Consider the following 23,149-nt stretch of genomic DNA (forward strand, 5'->3'; position numbering starts at 1 on the left):
CCCACTTCCCTTCTCCCCCGTTTTTCATTTTCTCCTTCTTGCCGATTACATTTCCCCCCGCCACTTCACTCCTCCTACGCTCACTCTTTCTCAGCTCCCTCTGATGATAAATATCCATTTTCATCTTCAACATATGCCCTCTGCGTTTGCCCGCTGGCACACACAAAGTCAAACACATACACTCCTAGACACCGCGGCACGCACACGTCCAAACACACACACACACACACAGTACCCTGATGAATAACTCATTCGGTTCTGACCTTGGGGACTTTATCTCCAGCGAGAGGGGAAAAAGAGAGAAAATGCATGTGTGCTGAACTAATCGCAGTAATCTGCTGCTGTGTTTTTTGTTGTGTGTGTGTGTGTGTGTGTGTGTGTGTGTGTGTGTGTGTGTGTGTGTGTGTGTGTTTATGTGTATGTGGAGAGGGCTGGTTGGGGTAATCACTCTCTCTCTCTCTATGGAAGCGTGTTCGAGCCTGTTCAACATGCTGCACAGCTAAGCCCCCTGAAACGGTGCAGCGATGCTCAGCAGCATCCCAGAGGGCCGACACACACACACACACGCTCACAAATACACACAGATAGAGTCATATACGAGCACAATGAAGCCACGCCACAGACACACACACACACACACACACACACAGCCAAACATGCACATAAACTCTGCATCCCTATTTCTGCCGCTCCCTCTGTTCCCACTTTTAAAAAAGAGCCTGCCTTTTCTGTTTTCAGAGAATAAAATTCAGGCGGGCATCCTCCACAAAGGCCATCTCAGTTCTCTCTCCCTCCTTCTCCCACATTTGTCTCTCTCTCTCTCTTTCTTCATTGGCTTGCTGCAGTTCAGTGAGATGGCTCCCTGTGGACTGCTGGGAACTGGTAGTGCTGAGGAGTTGATGCATAAAGGCGCCTTGTCTCCAAACGACACTAAAGGCAAGAGGAGGGCCGTTCGAATCCAGGTTGAGACCCACATGTGCAATGTCTAATAAAAACATTACCATAATGGACTCTGGCTTCACAGCGATAGCCGGATTTAATTAAAAGAATTAGAAGTTGAGATCTATTGGATAGGAAAAGTAATTGGCTTGTATTTTTACCAACCTGAATTTCTCCTCTCTCGTGGTTTTTTTCCAAGATAAGCACTAAAATGACCACAGAACATCGTCTCTCTAGAAGTCTGCAGTCACCACAGATACAATTAAACAAAGAATGAATTAATAAAAGGAGCTGGAATTAGTTAACAGCCATCATGATATTGAAAAAATGATTAATCTGTGTTCCCCCTCGGGTTGTGGACTCGTGTAAACTGGTTAATTCTAAACGCACCTCCCTTTTATTGTTGTTTTAAATTCTGCTGCCTTCATCGTTTTCTCCGAAGCTCCCTGTACTGCAATAAAACAAGCAACAAAACGACCCCCATGGTGAAGCAGCACAGTCATACCTTCACCTCTATCCGAGGAACACAGAAACTATAACGTCGAGGGGGTGGGGGGGTGTTGTGAAAATGAGACATGACAGTTAACAGTCCGCTGAAATTGTTTGCTGTGGAAAATGCCTCCGGCATCCAGAAGCGGGTATTTCACAAACTCATTAGAGCGTTTAACCTCTGGAACGTTCTTCACATTTGGCGGCAATGACACTGCGGGGCGAGCGCACGTTCACACCTGCATGTGTTGCCGGGGTTTTACTCACGCAGGCACAAAAAACAGAGAACACCACCGGTGGGAAGTGCCTAACCCTCCCGGGTTTCACCCCGCTGCGGGGCAAATAAAACAAACAGAAAGGTCCAGGACGGGGTGTGTTGGAACTTGTTGTGCAGAACCAAGAAAGACATTCCTCTGAGAGGAGGTGCGTTGCTTGATTTTACAAATCCCACAAGTCATTTCAGCTGCTTCGTGACTCACTTCAAAATAAACAAAATTGTTTTAATCGCTAAAATTCCTGTCCATATTTTGTGTTCTTTGAATATCCTACGGAGAAAGTTGCATTGTTTGTATATGTACCTTCACAAAGATGCATGCCAAAGACGTGTGTGTGTGTGCGTGTGTGTTCAGATTTACCGCTCTCCCTGCTCTCTGGTGCCCCTCTTTGGTCATCCAGCCTCAGGTCACTTAGCAGATGCTCCAAGATCTTCAGCGGCGTCCCCGACACCACCACGTATCTGTAGGGAGAAGAGTCAGAGGAGTCTTCCTCAGTACAGCTGGAGTACAGACTCCCAGTCCTCCATCGTCCCTCGCTCCCTTCCTCCACGTCGTCGTCATCAATGTAGCGAAAATAGGGAACATCGAAAGTGCAGATGTCTGAAGTGCTGCCGTTGTCGTCATGATTGCTGGTGTCATCGCTGTCGTCGTCGTCGTCATCTCCATCTAAATCCTCCTCTGCCTCTGCGAGAGTAGCGAGCTCAGAGGTCATCCTCATAACTGAGAAGTAAAGAGTGATCAGCCGTCCTCTGAGCCGTGCAGAGCGGCGAGGGGCGCTCCTCCACGGGGTGAAGCCGTCTCGCCGTCTACTCCTGTCGGCTAAGAGCTCCACAGATTAAAACCTCTCCCTGACAACTCTTAGTAGCTCTGGGAGGGAACTGATTGCTACTGAAGATGGTGAAAATTGTATACACACACACACACACACACACACACACACACACACACACACACACACACACACACACGCACGCAGAGACACACATACACACACCCACTTAACCTGCCTGTCACCGACACTCCCTGCCTTCGGTCTTTGCACAAACTGGCTCGGATAGTCACAAATACGGACGCTCCGGAAGAAATTGTACAGGAGAAAACACAAACGACAACAACATGTAGAATCCTTCACAGATATACTGATGCGTAAAAGAAACAAAGCTGCAATAGACGGAACTTTATTGCCTTTCCGCTGAAAACAAAAAGCCATTCTCTTCTTACTGCGCTCTGCCAGAAGCTAAAGCATACATTATCTTAGACACACACACACGGGCAGACGCACACACACAGCTCACAACACAGCTGATATTTTGCACGCACATGTAAAAGTTGTGCGAAGCACCTTCAGACGCCAATGTGAAAAAAAAATAGAGGGAAGAACATTGTGATTGTTAGTTTTGGAAGGCCCTCATTATGTAAGAGCAGCGACTGACCTCTTGTCACAGTCCTCCTCTCTGGAGCCGCCCCCCGACGAGGTGGGCGAGGGGCGGTCCGATGGCGACGTCACCGAGGACGTCACTCTCTGCAACACCAACACGTCCCGTCCTCGCTCCTTCAGGCAGACCCTCCCCACCGCCTCCTGGAGAAGAGAAGAAGCAGGACCGAGAAAAGGAAACATCAGAAAGTGAAGCAGGAACCGTCGGGAGAAGGAGTGGCGTGTTCAACATTTCAGCTGGAACAGAAAATGAAAGCAAATGCGGGGTATCATGTAACTACTTCAGTTCATATTTATGCGTCGGTTTCCTCTGGATTTGTACATTGTCATGCTTTCTGGTGTTCATACAAGCCTTATGAAGCCTCCGATGCTGAACAGTGGAGGTAAAAGAGATTCCTTTTATGGACTCTGGTAAATCTGACTCACTCAGTAACGTGATCCGGTTCACTTGAGTCATTTGAGCCCCGCCCAGCTCTAATGCCCAGTGTCCATACCTGGAAACCCTTCTGTCTCCGTCTTTTAAATAGTTTAACAGCAACATATAAGACGTTTCAATCAAGGTATTTTACTTTTTTATGTCTCCAAAATGTGAACAGAAAACAGGATAGCAACCTGCCTGGCTATTAAAAAGGCAATTTAGCGAGGCAGAGGAATCATGCATACATCGCGTGGCAGGTACATCTAAAGGAAAAGGAAGTAGTGTTATTCCATGATGCAGAAACCAACAAGAAAGCAGCAGCTTGGTTTCAGATTTACTCTGCTGTGAAGTGCCATAATCCCAATCATACAGCTCATGTCAAAATCTGTTCCAGATTATATGCAGACACTGAAAAATATGTCAGCCAATCAGGAAATCTGTGCATCTGTGCATGTATGTGAAAAGGTGTTTTAAACAATTTCCCTGCTGAATTGCTTTAAAAACTGCAAGTTCACCGAGCAGAACTGGTTCCATCTTGGTTGCACAGGGTGATCACTGATTTCTCTTCTGTGCATTCACTTAGCCTCTTTCTTAACTTCTTCACTTTTTCTAAGTCTAAACATTTCAAAACAAGACACGCAAGCTGAAGGGCAATTCATCTGAGCCTTCAGGTGGTAATGCATAAAGAGCAGACATGACTCACCTGAAAACTAATGTTCAGGCTCAGAATCACTGTAATTTGTTCATTCACAGTTTCTGTACATTTTTGAACTTTTGTATGAATTTTAAGGTTTTCTATAAAGCTAACTAAGAGTAATGCACAAAATTCCAATGCACCTGTATTGTCCTGTACAAATGACAATAAACCGCCATTTTATTCATGCAGTCTCTGAGTGCAAGGTTAACTGGTATTGTGCAAACTTCGAGCCACGTGTGAACAGTTCTGCTCATTTTGAATAGATTTTCAAACATCGCCACAGTTATCTCAAATAAACATGCATTGTCAAGGTTGTATGTGTTTAACGTTTCTCCAGCACATTAGCAAACAGCTCCACACTCTTTTCCACACCTGCAGACTCGACTCTGACGGCTGCATCAAAGAGAAACATTGCATTTCCTGCCAAAAGAAAAAAAAAATTGTCATGGTGTGATAAATTAGTATGAGGACAACTAGGAATGTGGTGTTTCCACTTGAAGTGATCTCCCTCCCCAAAAGTGAACCGTGATTTGATCCGTGACTGTGACACATGCGCGCACACACACCTGCTGCGACAGTCCGGTATAATGGGAACAGAGCTTCAGACGAACAAAGGAGCACAATGAGAAAGCGCCCGAGGAGGAGGAGTAACAGAAAAAAAAAAAGAAAAGAAAGGAGAGGAGCGAGGGGAGATCAAAGGCAGGGGACAGGAGGAAAGATAAAGAAGCTGCGTCGCTCTCCTCCGGCGGCTCGCTGCAGTCTCTGTCGCAGCCAGAAGGACCGAGCAGTAACAGACACACGGGGCGGCGAGTGTACGCCTGCCTCGCTGCTGAGTTTACACATTCATGAACCACAGTTACACAGATCCCTGCTGATCATGTACGAGAAATAATAAAAGGAGCTGAGACTCAAGAATTACAACTGCAAACAATGCAGGAGTCAGAAACTGTAATCATAACAAGCATCTGGAACAACTGGAAGTTATAGGAAGAACTGATGGGATTACAGACCAGAAACTGCTCCAACAGACAAAATGTATCATTAAAAAGGGGAGAAAATAAATAACAAGCAAACACAAAAATGCACAGATTTTGCGACTATCTTTGAAAGCAGGTGTCTGATCCAGTCAGACAGCAGGTGAGAGCGGAGTTGACTCAGACAAAACAATATTTCAGCGCCGCTCTCTCTGCGACTGCCTTTATGTGCAGACATGTCCTGATGACTTATACTCCACTGCAGGATGAGACAGATGTTTGGCAGACACCACCTCCTCCCCCTCGGGTGGTTTACTGTGTCTCGTCAACTCCAAATAAGTAAAAACACACAACACTTTGTTGGTTGAGCCTTTTGCATGTATTGTAGAGAATGAAACTAAGATTGCCAAGCAGTGAAATTTACTTTAACTCTCATCAAGTTTCTTTGGTTTTACTTGGATCCTGATGAGCTTTTGTCCCGCGGAGAATTTAGGCAGTTTGTCCATTCAAGAAAAGAAGAAAACAAACCTAAGCATGCATGTCGGGTTGCAAATTGTCCAAACTGAATATAATTACAGTATCTGAACAGTGCTAGTGTAGAATATCAATGAAAGAAAATCAATATTTTCAGCGTTACATTCAGGACTTCTTGGTCCGGTTATACGCAAACACTCATTAAAAAAAAACAAAAACTGCTAACCAATGAGTGAAACCCACTTGTGGCCAATCTTCAAAGACACTTTCATTATCAGCTCTTTATGTAAGCTGATGAAATAAACTTCCTGAAGGAGGCGGAAACACCAAGATACGAGCGAGCGATAAGTGAAGTGGCGGCAGGTGATTTAAGGAGATCTGACACTCCACGCTATTAATTACATTTTGGACGGGCACCGAGGCCGCGCCCTGCAACCCCGATGAGAGGTGGCGATAAGGCGCTCACGGAGCGGTCAAAGGGGGACGCGGAATATGAGCACGTCATCTGAGGTTACGAAACAAAGCAGCCCCGCTTTTATCAGACGTCTCCGCTCCAGACCTTTCCTGTTTCTCCACAAAGCTGAAAGGAAAAACACTGTAACCTAGAAATACAGTCAAAAATCACATTATGTAACCACACACACACACACACACACACACACACACACACACACACACAGGAGCAACAAATTGTTGTTTCCAACCACACACACTCTTTACAAAGAGGCCAAGAAAAACAACTCAGTAGTCAACACGCACAAACACACACACACACACACACACACACACACACTTGATCAAATAGCTTCCTCTCACAATGTAATAAAATTAAAAAGTTATTTGACATGCAAATTGTGAGTAACTATCACATAGATCCTCTCACAGTTAGTGCAGAAGTAACAGGGGGGGCAAATGGCCAATTAGCCAAAAAATAACATTATTTTATCCTGAGAAAGAATGTCAGTCATGAAGAACAAAAATATACAGAGAAGGAATTTGGACATTGGGTAGCGGAGGGGTCAGACAGTTATGCAATAGAGATGGACAGAGGGAGGGAGAAAGAACAGGAGAGGAGAGCAAGAAGAAAGGCAAGAGACTGTGAAGAGACGCGAGGAGTGCGGGGGAAAGTGAGTGAGCAGTACAAGAAGACAGTGACTAATAAAATGAACCAGGAGACTTAAAAAGCAACTGCTGTGTCATTTTTATCCAGGAACACCTCAAATAAAATGAAACATCTAATAAAGATTTACAGATGAACACATCTGCATTACAAAGCACAAACTTTATAGAAGCTATAAGATCATCCATGGCTGGATATGACATTTCTGGAACTGTACGGTGGCCTGTCTCAACTAACAGGTGTTTCAGTCTTTTCCCCCGGCGTTATTCCATCCCTTCCTCTAATTCAGCCATCTGTACTTCCAGCTCTCCTCCCTTCCTTCACTCACTTTTTTCTGCTTCCCCCTCTCTGCGTCTCTCTGTCTGGAAATGGGCAGACTTTATGCTCCAGAGGTTTGAGATATTGGAACAGAAAACAGAGACCAGAGGGCAGCTGCCTGCTGCACTCGACACGGGGTCAAGCGTCACTCCAGCCAGCTCTCAGAGCTCAGTTTGAGAAGTGCCAAATAAAGGATCGGTTTCATGTTCAGCTTTGCACAAAGTGAATATTTCTGTATGAGAAGGCCCCTTTAATACCACCTGTAACTATCCCCGTACTGTCTGATCTCACACACACATACACACACACCATTTGAGACAACATTGTTCAGAGGAAAGGTGGGTTTCATGGAACGCTTAAAAGGAAACACTCTCTGTTCCTTTCCTGTGTGCGTGTGTGTGTGTGCGTGCGTGTGCGTGTGTGTGTGTGTTGACTATACTGAGTCATATCTGTGTTGTGATAGCTCTGGGCCTGATTCCTGGAAATGGATAAGAATAAGAAAACACAATGGCTTTAGGTCAGCAGCACACACACTGTATCTGTAACCATACTGACACACATACACACACACAGCGATTCACACAGGTATGAGACAGGAACTCAGGCCACTCGTGCACTGTGCACCGTGCATGCTGTGACCTTCTCGTCCCCCTTGCAGGCCGACCTGTGCTGAACTTTAATGTCTGCGTTCGATGCAGAAACACAACAATGCAAGTCAGAGCAGCAGCTAAAGTGCTCAGATGACAACAAGAGCCATATATCGCTATGGAAACAACCCACACCGGTTTGTCAGAGCTTATCTGTCACAGAAAAAAAAAAGAAAAGTTAAAGAAAAAGGAAATCACCATGACAACCAAGTAAAAGAGATTGGTCTGGAGCTTGTTGCTTGATTCAGGTTTGTGCAGATCTGCAGTGAGACAGCAGAAGAAACCTGCTGCTGCACATCAGCTCAGACAGACAACCTAATCTAACACGCATTATGTCTGACTGCATCATTACATAATTAATTTCTGAGTATATTTTATATGTACTAATAAACAACAGCCGCACGTGGTTTTCACTGCGGTGAAGGAGAGCGGTCAGCGGACTCAGCGGTGTCAACGACGTCCAGCCACATTCTCATTCAGAGTCAAACACTTTCCTCTTTCATGTCTTCAACATCATTTCCCAATAACAACACTGCTCTACTTTTATGTTGTAGTCAAGTTCTTTCGTCTGACCTTGTTTTTAAGAGAAACTGCAAAACAACTTCATACACCACAAGCACTGAAAATACAAAACACCATTAATTTCCTTAGTTTGTCTTATGTCTGATGTGAGGGATGGTGTGTGTGCACTGAGGACTTTCTGTGTTCTGCCTATTTTATCCAAGTGACACAACATACATCTGCTTGCAGAGGAAACAGTCTGTTAACTGTACAAGCACTGCATCAGTAATCTTTGACATAAGATCTACAGTGCTACAAGATCTCTAGCAGTGAAATCTCTCTAAGCAAAATAAACCTCTGGTTCTTCATTCTGAAGACGTCATAATGGCTGGTTTCCATTAGAGTTGAAGATTTTTTTTTTTGGAGCAGTGTGCTACATTAAGGTCTCAAATAAATTACTGCTATGTTTGCCTATATAGAAAAAAGTCGTGCTGTTGGTAAAGTAGTTTAAAAATGGACAAAATACAAATCTAAGATTCAGATCTATTTGCAATGCCACTAGAGATTTAATAGTAAATAACGATGTAGGATCAGTGAGCTTCCTGAAGCTTCTCCAAATGAAACCTGAGCTTCCTCAGATGCCTTAAAATTACAAGATACAATATTTAAACTAACCTAAATATGGGTTGAGTGTTTAAATTAAAGGTAATAGCTTGGAGCTACAGATGAGTCTGGTTAAACTCCCTCTCTGTTGCATAGCTACTTTAACTGTCTAAAAAGTGCAGCCTCCTTAATTACTTATGTATACTTGCAAGGAGCGAAAGCAAAAATATGCAGACTTTGGAAAATCCCCAAGGCTGCAATTCTGTCGGACTCACACAACTCAAGAGGAAGGGCAGTAAATACACACACACACACACGATGATGCAGGGCAAAAATCAGACGGCGCTTTGCTTCGTCTCCTGCCCGCAGGTGTACGGCGGGGCGGGATTATACAGCGCAGCGCCGCACTGACACCCTGCTCATTATGGGCGTGCACTGACTCAGCGCCGACGCACACTCACAGGCTCCCACAAATGATTATAAGCTCCAGCCTGCAAACCGACACACACCGACTTGACGGACTGTAAAAGAGAGTGTGAGATCACATCACACTGAGCCATTATTAACACCCACGGTGCAGGAGCGGGGGGAACTCAGTGGAGCCGAACTCTGTGCATCCATACGACGAGCAGCCTGTATAACGGCATTAAATAAAGTATTTACACACATCATTCCCAACCTGAATCCATGAGTAACTCAGACCTGAAGCGAGTGTGCGCTTAAAAGTGACGTCAGTTCTGACAACACTCACCACATGACGTCCGTTACTCTCAACTCACACTGACCATTAAGCCGCTGTGCAGATCACGAGTCTTGAAGCTATACTGCGTGGTATTAATGCCACTTCAGGTTATCAAAGCCTCCGTCACACCCCCCCCCTCTTTACTCACCGCCTGGTTCCTGTCCGGCAGCCGGTAGTTGTGGTTCTGCAGCAGCCGGCAGCCGTCCTTCGCCAGCCGCTGAACGGCCTCCAACCCCAGCCGACTGGTGAGCTCCTCGCGGCCGCACACCGTCCCCATGCCTCCTCCTCCGCTGCTGCCGCCGCCGCCGTCCCGCAGCGCGCACATCCCGCCCAGCTGCAACACAGGGGGCATGAAGACATATCTCAACCCGCAGTCCCAAGACATGGCAGAAAGCTGTCGGCGTGCGTCTTTTGAGGAACAGAGCTCAAGAAAGGGGAAAGTTTTCGTCCGGTTTAAGCATAATCCAGAAACACGCAATGACAAGTTCCCAGCTGCCTCCTTAAGTCCATAAGAGGAAAATGAGAAGAAATGATAATCCTGGGTCGTTTTCTATCTTATCTTGTTCTCCGTTATTCTTCCTTGTCTCCCATATTCTTCTTGTTGCAGTCAGTAATTCCTTTTATCTGTTGCACTTCTCTCATTGTCTCGGTCTTACTGCTCTGTGTCAGACGATCTGGCAGAGTAAGAGTGAGTGTGTGTGATTAGTAGCATGAGTGGGCGGGAGTGGGTATCCGTGTGAGTGTGTGTGTGTGTGTGTGTGTGTGTGTGTATGTGCATCCTCCCCTCTATATATGGAATTCAGTTGAACAGGACTGAACAACAGGAGTGTCAGATTGAGAAAAACTTAAATATACTAAAAGTGTGTGTGTAAACTGAACGTTGCCACACAAATCAGTGTTTTGTTTTTGTGGACGTGATGACAGAGCGTCAGTGTGTGCCGCCCCCCAGTGTGCCACTAGTATGATGGTTATCAGAGGTGATATGGTGCGGTGGCTAAGTTACTCTGTTTATTTTCCTTGTTGGGGGGGGGGGGGGGATTGGGTAACCTTTCCTGTGAGCTCAACTATCCCACGGTACCATGCTCCAGCAGAGGGTAACACACACACCCATGCAGAACATCATTCATTGTTTACTAAGAAAATACCCCCCCCCCCCCCCCCCCCCCCCCGTGATAGCTCTTATCTGGTCAAATAGCCACGTACACACAAAAAACATCATATCACAAACAGAGTCTGCTGTCCCCTGCTGTTTCCTGTGAACCTTTTCTCTATGTTCTAGCCAAGCCTGAGATAAATCTGTCTCGCGTGCGCTTGTGTGTGTGTGTGTGTGTGTGTGTGTGTGTGTGTGTGTGTGTGTGTGTGTATTCTCCTTTGTATCTTAAGCTCCATCTTGTGTTTGAGCTCTAAGACGGGCCAAAACTTGCAGAAAGTGGAACACAAATGCAAAAAAGTAAATCCTGTCCGCTCAATATTACTGCAAAATCCAAAGTTGTTGAACAATGTAGACAAAACAGTTTTGTGCTGTGAAAAAAATTCAAATATAATAATTTTCTAAACACAATGACCTTTAAGGTTTTTTGGTTGCGGAAACATTTGGCAATAAAAAGCAAAGTTTCTCTGACTCTGTACTGAGGGTTTCCGATCCTCTACCACTGCGATGCGTTCAGGCTCATGACTGAACTGGGAGCTTTCAGCTCCAGCCAGAGATTTTCACTGTGATTTGAGTGACGATATCTTGTTGGACAGATGACAATTTAAGTTTAGCTGACAGACTGATATGGTAAATGGACTCAGTTTTATAGTGGCTTTCACTGCAATCGCCAGTCTTCAAGGTGTTTGTACGGTATATTCTTCCATCAATCGTCTGGACTGCTCTTGATTTCACATTTTCATGAATACAATTAATGCTCGCAGTACCAGTGGCAGTGATTCCTTCAGCTCGGTGTTCTTTTCGGAAGTAGTTACTTGAATTGTTTATTAAACTACTGTGATGTTTCTCACGAAGCTATAATAAACATGTCCAAGTCATTTTTTTAATTATTTATATTTTCTATAAACATAATATTTACCATAAATGTGCCTTTTTTAATCATTTTCCTAGTTATTTGTTGTTGATCCCTTCATCTGCTTTCCTTTTCAAATCAAGTCCTTTCTGTACTAAAACAACAAAAAGCCCAGTATTGTGTAGAAATGTAAGTATTTGTGATTAAAAGTGATTTTGATAGAATCTGACAAACCAAATATTGTATTATGATTATTTTTTTCCCCCTGCACTATTTTCCTCATGACTAAAACATGATTTCTTTGGCCAAAAATATCCAAGCACTATGCCTTTAAACTGAATGAGCACTCCCATGATGCATCACTTTTAGCAAAAAGACTTTAATTGGGTTTAAAGTTCAATTTCACAAGATGAAGATTTCATCAAAATACATTATTTAGCTTTAAAAGGAAAAAAAATCCACTGAAATGTCATTAATAGTTGCAAATTTGCATTTATTTGACAACAATTTTACTTAAAAATGAGGGTGGGGCAGCAATTTTGTCCAGCACAGCAGCTGTATTTGTCTCTTCCTACATTAAACAGACTGAATAATTAACGTCTGTTTGATGCACACAGTGATTATGAATTCCAGCCTGGGGCGGATGATTAATCTAATAGACAAAGTTCACAGATTTTACTGCACCGTCACAAAATTTCTGTATATTTTCCGCCAAAAGACTCAAGTGAGCAGCGGAGCCGAATTCAGATGCTAATGCTCTTAAATGCCCACATCCATTCGCAATTGACTTGAAATCTGTTTCCATTGTGTGAATAATTTGTTTTCAACTTGTCTAAATGCGTTAGCCACAAAACCGGCTGAACGTGCTCGCAATCAGCGAACGAGAAGACAGAGTGAAGTGTGACGGGCCGTTAACCACGGCGGCATTCAGAGCCGGCTGAATCTACGACGTGCTCCCTCCAATTTACATGTTTTTTTTTCTTTCTTTTGTTATTGTCAGACAAAAGAAAAAACAAGCTGTAAATTTGATCGTCGCTCATAATTAGCTTAGCATGAGCTGCAGAAAACACAATAACGACGAAAGGAGAAAAGAAAAGTGGGTAATGAGAGCAACGATGCTTCCAACCCGACCACAGCGAATCCAGAGAGGAGCAAAAAAAACTGAGCCGAGAGACGGACCAATGGATTTCCATCACGTCTAATAGACAGAAGATTTCATAACGAAATCAGTGGGGTCAAGAACACACCAGAAAACTTTATTTCCCGTCTACCACACGTCGGGTCTCCAGGATTAATCAAGCCAGTTTCATTTGTGCCGAGAGGCTGCAAGAAGTGGTTTGTTTTGCATTAAAGATCTACGAGCTACAAACACAAACCACTGACATCCTGTTAAAAGGGCTATATGTGTAATTGTGTTTAAATGATTCCCTTTTTGCTGTTTTACTCCTCTCTGCTCATCTCTCTGGCGTAATCGGAGGATGAATAATTGATAGAGAAAAAGAGGTTTCGGCTGTTCCGAGATGAGACCAGAAAGCAAACACGCCTCCCGCTGCACTCTCTTTTGACCCCATTTTCTGCATTCGTACGTACACCTGCACATGCATGCAACTCGCAACTCAGTGACCTTTTAGGGAGAACGAAGCAGTCAGATCAAGATGATAACCGATCAGTGATTGTGGATGTCGAAAGTAATCAATATCTGTGAGAGTCGTCATTATTTATTCAGAATAGCAGCCGCTGCTGCTTAAATTTAAGATGGAGCATGTAACTTACAAGCATTTCGAAGGTGGATTTCACTACATGTTGATTTGGTGATTAGTGATGTCGACTTGCGCTGGGAATACTCGATGTTTGAGTGATTGTGGGGGGAGCTGTGTGGAGTTTGCATGTTCCCTTGTGCCCGTGTGGGTGTTCTCCCACTCCCACCACACGCAGAGCTGCCAGATCTCATGAGGGAAACAAGCAACCAGGCCTCTAAAAACAAGCCCAAAATAGGCTACTTTCTCTAGAAGCTGAGTAAATGAAACAGAATCTGAAAATTATATACATATATAAAGAACAAACATGCTGAGTTTGCAAAACCATTTAACATTTAGAATTTACTGAACCGCATCAAACAGATCGCGCGGTGTGAACATTTGCAGATCTTTCTCTGGAAAGAAATACATTTTAAACCAAATAAACCTCTGATAATTGCACTTTATGCACATCTCAATTCACAAATGCACTGAGATGAGAGCAAGCCTTAAAGCCACGTTCATACTACTGATATTTATACTTAATGTTACAGGAAAACAAATCTAAGTTGCTTTTCATATTGACTTGGCAACAGTGCAAATAATCCCAAAAGCATGTGTTTGAGGTGAAACTGATTGGAGATTAATCGCTTTCAGTATGATGGGTGTGTGTGTGTGTGTGTGTGTGTCTCCCCTCACCGGACTGCGCTCCTCACTGGGGGTGCTCGGCTCCTGGTGGCTCGTCTCCGTCGTCTCAGAGTCCTGCTCTGATACTGCAGCCAATCAAACAGGAGTAATGAGCCTTCTCATTTGTTAGATTACCAAACACACACACACACACACACACACACACACACACACACACACACACACACACACACACACACACACACACACACACACACACACACACACACACCACACACACACACACACACACACACACACACACACACACACACACACACACACATCAAAGAAGAAATCACACTCAAACTATCTGTCAACTTACAAGCTTTGCGGGTTTTTCGGGCCAGAGCTGCAGCCAACTCACTTTGTACCTGTGATCACAAAGTTAATGTCATAAGATGAAATCAAACAGGAAAACATGACTGTTGTTGTTTTGTTTTCGGTTCAGCCTGAATGGGTTTAAAAAATTTACCAGTCACTGCATCAACTCTCACATTTACGACCCAAACTGACCGTAGAGGTGAGCCTCTCCAGAGCTTTCATCTGAAGGATCTCGCTGCAGATGTCCCTGTTGCCCTCAGAGTCTTCCTCTGACCTAAAGTGACACACAGTGATTTCATTTGCAACTGTGGAGCACATAATTTGCAAAGCTGAATGGCACCAAGATGAAAAGTTAGCTGCAGGATTGCATCTCTCTCTCTCTCTCTCTCTCTACGCTGCCCCCTGGTACGACAAGGACAGAACTACAGTCAGTGAATCTCATGATGTGGAGCCGTTTCTCAAATAATTCTGAAGGTTTTTTTCATGATTACCACACTACAAACTGTTAATATTAGTCTGAAATAATCACAATCAAACTATAAACACAATCATCTAATCAACTAATGAATTTCAAGTGCAGCATTTTTGTACATCCTGTTTCATCAGGTGAAATAAGTGATTTTATTTTTACTCTTTATTCTGCATTTGTCCCTATAGAGACAGTATCACTCTCCAGCTAAAAACATTAGCTAAACATTATTTATTGCCAACCCAAAGCTAATCTGGAATGACATTTTTAGTTTGAATATTTTATGCCATTTCTCCTCCAGAATAAAGTGTTTTCTGCTGTGGAGTTTTCTCTGCAGTCTGACTTTGTAGTTCTGCACACGTGCCTCTGAAACAGGCATGTCTCTCGGCTCCCTCCTTCTCCCTTTCATGCGGTTTCATGTAAAATAGCTCAGAGACACACCCGTCTATTGATGTTCCTGAAGCTGTGTGTGTGTGCGAGTGAGTGTGCATGTGTGTGTAGCATGTGGTGCACTGGCTGGGTGTGTATATGTTCAAACTCTAAAGATTTGTGCTAATTCTGAGCTTTAGTGTTCTTGTGAAATTCGGCTGTGTGTGTGTGTGTGTGTGTGTGTGTGTGTGTGTGTGTGTGTGTGTGTGTGTGTGTGTGTGTGTGTGTGTGTGTGTGTGTGTGTGTGTGTGGTATAAACAGGTGCGTGTTGTGGGGATATACTGAGCAGGAACACAAGGCTGTACAGGAGACGCTGCACCTGAGGGCCCCTCATCTGATAAGTTCTCTTGCAAAACCACTGCTTGGCATCATGGTCTCCCACACACCCCTACACTGTATATACACACAAACACAAACACACACTGCTTTCCCTTCGAGCACGCGCCCAGGCATAGATCAATTTGCATACAATTTGGATTTTATCAACAGATCCCTGTAGCACTTGCAGTAGTTGTAGAAGCTGGAGGATGAGGATGGGAGGAAGATGAAGCTTTAGCCAGCTGTGCGTGTGTGTGTCTGTGTTTGTGTGTGTGTAGAGAGAGTAATCTGATAAAGCGGTGATAGATGCAGAGGCGGGGGAGATGGCGATAAGACATTGCCCTCGGCCTGACACTTCAGTTATCAGCTCACAGAGAGACAGAGGCAGGTGGACCGTCAGACATCTGGGAGGAGACTGAACACGCGTACGTATCTTTACAGTAAATCATACACTTTAGAGCCGAAAACACTGATTTCCACTTCCCTTTCAGTCTGAACTCCGGTTCCCAAATGCGTGACAAGTAGAACAGGGAAGATTTATCAATCGGTCACAGCGTTCTCAAAATTATTTTTCAACAAATCGTTTTCTGTGTTTTCTCACAAACGCAAAAAGTCAATTTGGTTGTGATGAAAATAATCTATTCTGAGATGTCATGCTAAATTTATTCACATCAGGGTCATTAACTTCTTCAAACCAGCATTCAAATGGTAATTTGGTGACTCAGCCCAAGTCTGAATTTGCCGCGGTCGGCGTCGAGGCACAGTAGGAGGTTTGTCACCAGCCATTAAGCAGCACATAGCGGTGCCGATGGAGGATTAGCATGCCTGCTGCATGCGCCGCCCTCGCATTAGGAACATGTCAAGGGTGCACGATGTGGAGAGAATCCATGTTTAATGGCAGTTTCAAATTTACCAGAACAGGTGACGCAGACGCTGCAGGCAAGAACCAGATCGGCTTCGCGGCAGATGCAGCCGGAATGTTCCCGTTCCTCGCAGAGAATTAAGAGCATGTAATACGATGCAGACAGCGCGATTCACAAGGAGAAAACGATGCATTCTCTGTAAAAACTAACAACTGCCTAATCGCTTCATGTCAGGCTAAAATATTTTCTCTCTATTCTCTAAATTTGTCTCGTTTTCTTTACCATGCAGAGGATCGGGGTCTGTTTGGAATCAGAGCACTGTGCGAGGCAAGCAAGCGTGTTTTGTCCTCGCAAACAACGGTGTCGTATTTTAGCTCCGGGCGACTTCGGCACAATGCGGAGTAGACTGTATTTCTAATACACAAAAACTGACAACTTAATAGTTATCGACCCCACCTCGGCACTAAACAATGAAGTGTGTGTAGATAATGTGCTTCACACAATACAGGGGGAACAAAGAGAGGGAACCAGGGTATGTAGATTTGTGCAACATCTATTTGTTTGTCATTCTTTTGTGAAGGAGGCGGTATAAACTCTGCCAGAATATTCATCAATTTGAAGGTCACACTAATATTAAGCTTGATCTCAAAGTGGAATTGTTGCCGAGTTTGTGTTTACTGATGAAAAACATGTTCATATACTCTGCAATGCGGGGCCACAACGTTCCACACGAGGAGGATAATTAGTAAATCCAATCCAGTGATCGAGATGTGCATCACATTCACACAGATCACCTGTGTTCCAGGTAAAATAAATGAGAATAACATCAGTTCTCTGTCAGTGCTGTTTGTTTGGACTGCACGACTGCCTGCAGTCTAACAGGACTCAAAGTCCTTTCTTTCTTGCTCCAGCATTTGCATCTAAACATTAGCTCACCTGTGATCAGCTCGCAAAACTGAACAGGAACTAAACTGTAAATGAATAAATGTAACTATTTTCACGGTAGCTGGCAGAACGTCTACGTCACGGTTAAACTTTAATGCCGTCTCCTCTGAAGAGCGCTATATGTGAAAGCTCTCTCGACTGTAATGTGAGGGAAAGTATGAAAAAACAGAGAGAGGGATTTCCTCTCCAGTGAGGCTTCTTTAAATGGAACGGCGCCGAATTCACAGGCGAGAGGAGAAAGACGGAGCACGAGGAGGGAAAAGTTCCTTGTGCAACATTAATAATTAACTCTCTCATGGTCCTTTGATGCATGAAGGTGAAGTTTGAATCCTGCTTGAAACCATGAGGTTCCTGTTGTCTTTGCCAAGTTCTGCAGTGAAAATTAACCACGAGCTTCCGTGATCACAATGTGCTTTCTGCGAGGGGATACTGTTGCACACACACATACACACACACACACACACGCATACACAGCTCCTCTGGGGCATGCGAGCAGTGTTGGCATGAACGGAATAATAATGGATGAGGATGAAAGTGCTAAACGTCTTCAACACATGATGCAGCTGAGCTAGCGCACTTATTTAGCAGCATGCTTGTGTTTTTCATTGGGTTTTATGAGCAACTTTAAAGGCAGAAATCACAAGATTGTGATTTTAACAGTGCAGAAATATGACACATAGAGGTGATCAGTGTCAGTTTAATGCTCACGTCTTTACATAGCACAACAGCCAGGGATGGGAAACCATAATAATTCATGCTCTTCATAATAATTCATTAAGAGAATGAGCTTTTCTTTGCTTTGGTCGATTACTCTTTTTTGTCAGCTTCTAGAACCAAAGCTGCAGATTATCAGGTGTCCGACTGGAGACAGAAACTGAAATGAGTCAGGGACCAAGCTGTATCCTCCGAGCTGACGGCGTTTGCCCCCACAGAACAGAGTTTATCAGAGACCGCCTCCAGAAAGTGACGGCGGAGGACGGAGCCGCCTGCCGGCAGTCCTCGCTTCAACCCCGCTGAACACCTGGAGGATCAGCTTGAGCGAGCCGCTTGTGCCAGAGCGACCAACACAACCACGCTGGCCGGCCTGCTCCAAACGCCGGCTGAAGAACAGGATGCCATCCCCGAGCGGCGGCGTGAGCCGGCTGGCGAGCGCCATGAGGACGAGCTGCCGGGCCGCCGCGGCATCGTGCAGATCTTCCACTCGCTACTGAGGCGCCAGTTTGTTAAATAACAATCAAATCATCCAATCCAACCAGCCACATTACGTAAGAGTCAACAGCAAAGGAAAGCAAGTGGCAGAGGGGATTTGGAAAACATTTTTTCTTACATTGTGAAGTCTGCTATTCATCCCACAAATGCATGCAAATGAGAAAAGTGACACCGTTTCAAATGGAGTTTAAAACAAGCTTTGTTCACACTAAAGGGAAAATTTAGGAAACTAATGTCCTTATTTTTTGTGTAATTATCCACAAATATTACTGAAGGTAATATTAGAAAAAAACTGCAATAAATAAGTCTGTTCAACCCACTTTAAACTAATTGATTCTCTTTAAATTACAAATAAAGTATTGAATACTTTTCATCATTGCAAACTGAACTCTCTGTTCCCATGGGCACCATCACTTTATCCTATTATCTAACTGTTCAGTCTATTTTTTTTTTAATTTCCAAAAACGAACCAATATTAACTGGTGGAATTATGGATTAGCCGATGCGCCGGACGTCTTTGATGCAGCTAATAGAGTAACAGTGTGAGTTCGTCCCACACAGCCACAACTGCTCTCCTTCCCACGGAGACGGGGAGGCGGAGGAGGGAGGGTGCGAGACGGGAAGACAGAGCGAGAGAATGAGAAAGGACGCCTGCGGATCAACTGTGCAACGCTTAAAAAAAGACAGTGGATGAGATGAGACCGATGATTGTTCAGTCTCATCTTTCTCTCTTAATAAAAAAAAATGAAGGCAATGCAGTATACTTAATGTACAGAGAATCCAAAGCAGTCGTTTTATAGTGGATCATTTGTATTAATGAATTAAAGTTGAAGCAACAGGACTAATTGGGAAAAGCAGCTGGAGACGAAAAGGCTCCGAGATGAAATTGGTTAAAGCAAAAAGGGATTGTTTGGTAGAAACACCTCTCTGAGGAGGAGAGGAGACTTCTGGCTTGTTCTCAGCATCCAGTTCAGAACCCAGCATCTCTGGCAGTGTAAGGTTTGTTAAAAACCTGCACAGCGGCAGTTTACACACAGAGTCCATTAATGCTGACAGGTATACAGAAGTTACAAGTGAATCTGTTTCCTGTGGCTTTCAGGGGAAGCCTTGCAGATCGCAAAAAAACCTCCAACGTTCATCACGACAGCAGCCTGCAGTCCACACATTTCACCAAAAGAAAAGAAAGTTTCTCCCTGCTCCAGTTCAGACACAAGCTGTTATTACTGAACTTCAATGGTTTTGCATTTAATTTAAGATTTGTTTATGCCGATTTAATGTACAATTTTAGTTTATTACTATCAGTAGACGGTGAAATTTGTCTTTAACGTGCTTGAAACGAAGATCATCCAACTCAAAACTCTTGTAAACATTGGTGAGCAGCAGCAGTTATACCAACTGACAGAATAATACTTTACAAATACAAAATGCCAGAGTTGAACCTAAACATTTTAGGAGGCTAAAACATTTTTGAGAATTTTTCTAATATTTTTAGATTAATCGTCTGATGCTTTTATGACCTGCTGTGGATTGAATCATGAGTTTATGAGAATTACAATCATTACATTTTATTGACATTTCTTCTAAACTTCATGGACGCCCTGCAGTGTCCTGACCGGTGGATCCACCTGGAGGGTGGAGCCTTGCTGCAGAGTGACTCATGCACACATGCCAGCTGCTATAATGTATATAAAGCAGCTGATGAAGGAGACTGAGGTGCATACAGTACGTTACATGAGATTTACATTAGTAAGTATGACATTCAATTCCCCTCCCTGTCGTCCTCTCTCCCCGCCGTCCGCGAAAAAACACCCTTTGAAGTCGACACACAGAAGAATGAGCTGACATGTGAGCTTGTTTCTCCGCTCTCCATATATATGCTTCACTTTTTTTTTTTTTTTTTCGAAATCACCCGTACACCACGTATAAATCTCTCACTCTCTCGCGGTCTGAGTGACAGATTGAGTTCAGAAGCAGCCTCAGCAGGAACGCCACACACAGGAGCGGCCAACTCTGGCTGACACAAACGTGTGTGTGTGTGTGTGTGTGTGTGTGTGTGTGTGTGTGTGTGTGTGTGTGTGTGTGAGAAGGTGAGCGTGCCTCCAGTCGAATGTGTCTCTCACACACGCAGGCTGAGTATTTTAAACGCTGACTCAAGATTAGCTTCCCGGCTGGGGTTTAAGGAGGATCTGAGAGTTTGTACTTATGTTGCGGGGACAGAAATGCACTACAGACTGCGACGGTTCCACCGGTTTGAGCACAGTCGCCTGACAGATCACAAAGAAAATCATCAGACGAGACAAATGACCTCAATCATGACTCCAAATTGGAGGCCTGTCACTTCAGCTCCGATATTCTACCAGAGCGATGAGCTTCCTCTTCAGGTCAGTGGAGATTACCCAGAGCTTCTGCGCCGACTTACAGTCACACTCAACTTTGTTTAACCTACTTTTCATAACTTATCATTGTGAGGGGAAAAACCCAATACAACTCAATGATTTTCTTTCAAAATGGGACCTACTTAAATTTTAATTCATTTTCATATCAATTCAATATTTTTACTGCATCAAAATTGTAGCAACTGTGTTTGACATTGTAGTGGCCAATGTAAAATAACAGAACAGCAGTTCTTTTCATTTCTTCAACATAAAATGAAGAATTGTACATACATTTTGCAGATACAAGAGCTGGAAGTTGTGAGTTGTTGTATGAGGTGGATTACTTAAAGGTGCATCTGAAAAAATCTTGAATAAAATGATTGAATGACTGAATGAATGCTTGTTTTAATGAAGCTTACATGTATTTGGATGTATGACAGAGGACTTATTATTATTAAGTATTAATATTTTGTTCTTTACAATTTTATCTTCATTGACTTGATAGTTGAGGCTGCTGCCTTTCCAAGATGGTTATGATGGATGATGTGAGTCTTAATGATCCCAATTAAACATTTTAAAATGTAAAAAAAAAAACATTTAACTTTATGCCGTGACAGTAGAATAATCCCAAAAACAATTTTACAATAAACTTTGTCTTTTTGCCATTTCAAATAATTATCATAGCATAAATCAGCAGTCAGGCCAGTGTGTGGGAGTGTCTGAAACTCACATTACCGTGGCAGTTTAGGGGTGTTTCCTCACACTACTAGAAATAAAGACTCATGAGAGGCAGCAGTGTTGTGAGGAAAGATATTAGTTTTAACAAATAAATCCCTGATGGCCTGTCACGACTGTTACACCACTTTCATAAACGGTATATTGATTCTTTTAGGTGTTAAATCTAATCAGCACTCATCCATCGCTACCTTGAGGAGAGCAATCGCAGCATCACTGCAATCAAAGATTTCGGGCACTTACGGGCTGTTGGCGCCTCCGCCGGAGCGAAACTGGACATAAGGGGCAAGTTGGAGGAGGAGCTTAACTGCCTCTGGCCACTCCCCCTCATTGGAGCGGAACTCGCAGGACGCCGAGTCGCACTCCTCGAAGCTGAACTGGTAATAGGAGTTGGAGTCTGAAAAGACAACCCGCTGGTCCACTGGGGGGAGAAAAGACACATAAGCAGACATCACAAACCTATAATGACTAAAATAACCCAAAAATGGTCAGTCTTCATTCTGCAGTCTGGGATGAACATTTACAAGGTAGAATAAAAAAGCTCAGCGTCACACTGGACAATGATCTGAATTCATTTCAGTAACTGTCAAATTTCCATATCCATCCTGTCGCCTCTGACTCTTGGTTTATTTCAGTCGGTTCACTTGGATTCGAAAAACGCACTGCGACGATGCCGATATGATGGCTCATTCCTGAAAAAGCGATCCAGCTATAACACCGGATGAAATCAACGGCAAAGCCAAAAAATATCCGTTGCAGAATACTGACAACAGCAGGCGTCAAGTGCCTTATGATTAACTGGCTAAAGCGTACAATACCGCGGATTGAAAAGATCCAGAAAATCCTTCAGATGGAACAAATAATAATACACCTTAAGGCTGCGAAAAGAACGGTGGAGCCCCGCCACCTGCTTATTATCACTGCCGCTCCGCCCCCCCACCTATAGCCTAATCCCTCCCCCCACCGCCTCTCTCACTCCTCTTTTATGAATTTACTTCTCAACTTCAAATAAGAAAATGCATTTTCTAATATTTTCTTTTCCCATGTTTGATTCATTAATATCATTCTCAAGCTGAATCATTATTAAACTGCATAGGAGGTTATAAAACTTCAGTAAAAATAAATACAGCGATGTGTTTTTTTTTTCAGTGGGAGCTCATTGAGGATTCCACTGTGGTCCAAATTTGATGTAATTCAACAAACAGGATTCACCAGAAATATAAATCCTCCTCCCACAAAAGAAGTGCACTCATTCTAGCTCCAGAGAAAGGGCGGAAAATTGCCACTCGCACAGAAACCTGGATAAAGTCTTCATATTATGGATTAACCAGGCCGATGAACTGTGCCTGAGCTCCACTGTTTATCCTTTAACACATTTAGACCTGAAGCAGCACGAGCACAATCCTCCCTCCGGAGCGCAATTC

The 23,149-nt window shown here is 43.8% G+C and overlaps 1 protein-coding gene across 1 annotated transcript in view; it reads right to left on the reverse strand.

Moving 5' to 3' along the window:
* Positions 1–23,149, reverse strand: part of rapgef5a (Rap guanine nucleotide exchange factor (GEF) 5a) — a 54,893-nt gene that overhangs the window by 17,008 nt on the left and 14,736 nt on the right. Inside the window, exons 5-11 of the mRNA XM_030119891.1 lie at positions 21,969–22,146; positions 14,575–14,656; positions 14,384–14,432; positions 14,071–14,144; positions 9,781–9,966; positions 3,137–3,282; positions 2,064–2,164 (exon numbers count right to left, since the gene is read on the reverse strand). Of these exons, the coding sequence (XP_029975751.1) occupies positions 2,064–2,164; positions 3,137–3,282; positions 9,781–9,966; positions 14,071–14,144; positions 14,384–14,432; positions 14,575–14,656; positions 21,969–22,146 (816 nt within the window). The remainder of the gene's footprint in view (positions 1–2,063; positions 2,165–3,136; positions 3,283–9,780; positions 9,967–14,070; positions 14,145–14,383; positions 14,433–14,574; positions 14,657–21,968; positions 22,147–23,149) is intronic.

The sequence above is a fragment of the Salarias fasciatus genome, chromosome 22 (assembly GCF_902148845.1).
Source record: "Salarias fasciatus chromosome 22, fSalaFa1.1, whole genome shotgun sequence".
Lineage (NCBI taxonomy): Eukaryota > Metazoa > Chordata > Actinopteri > Blenniiformes > Blenniidae > Salarias > Salarias fasciatus.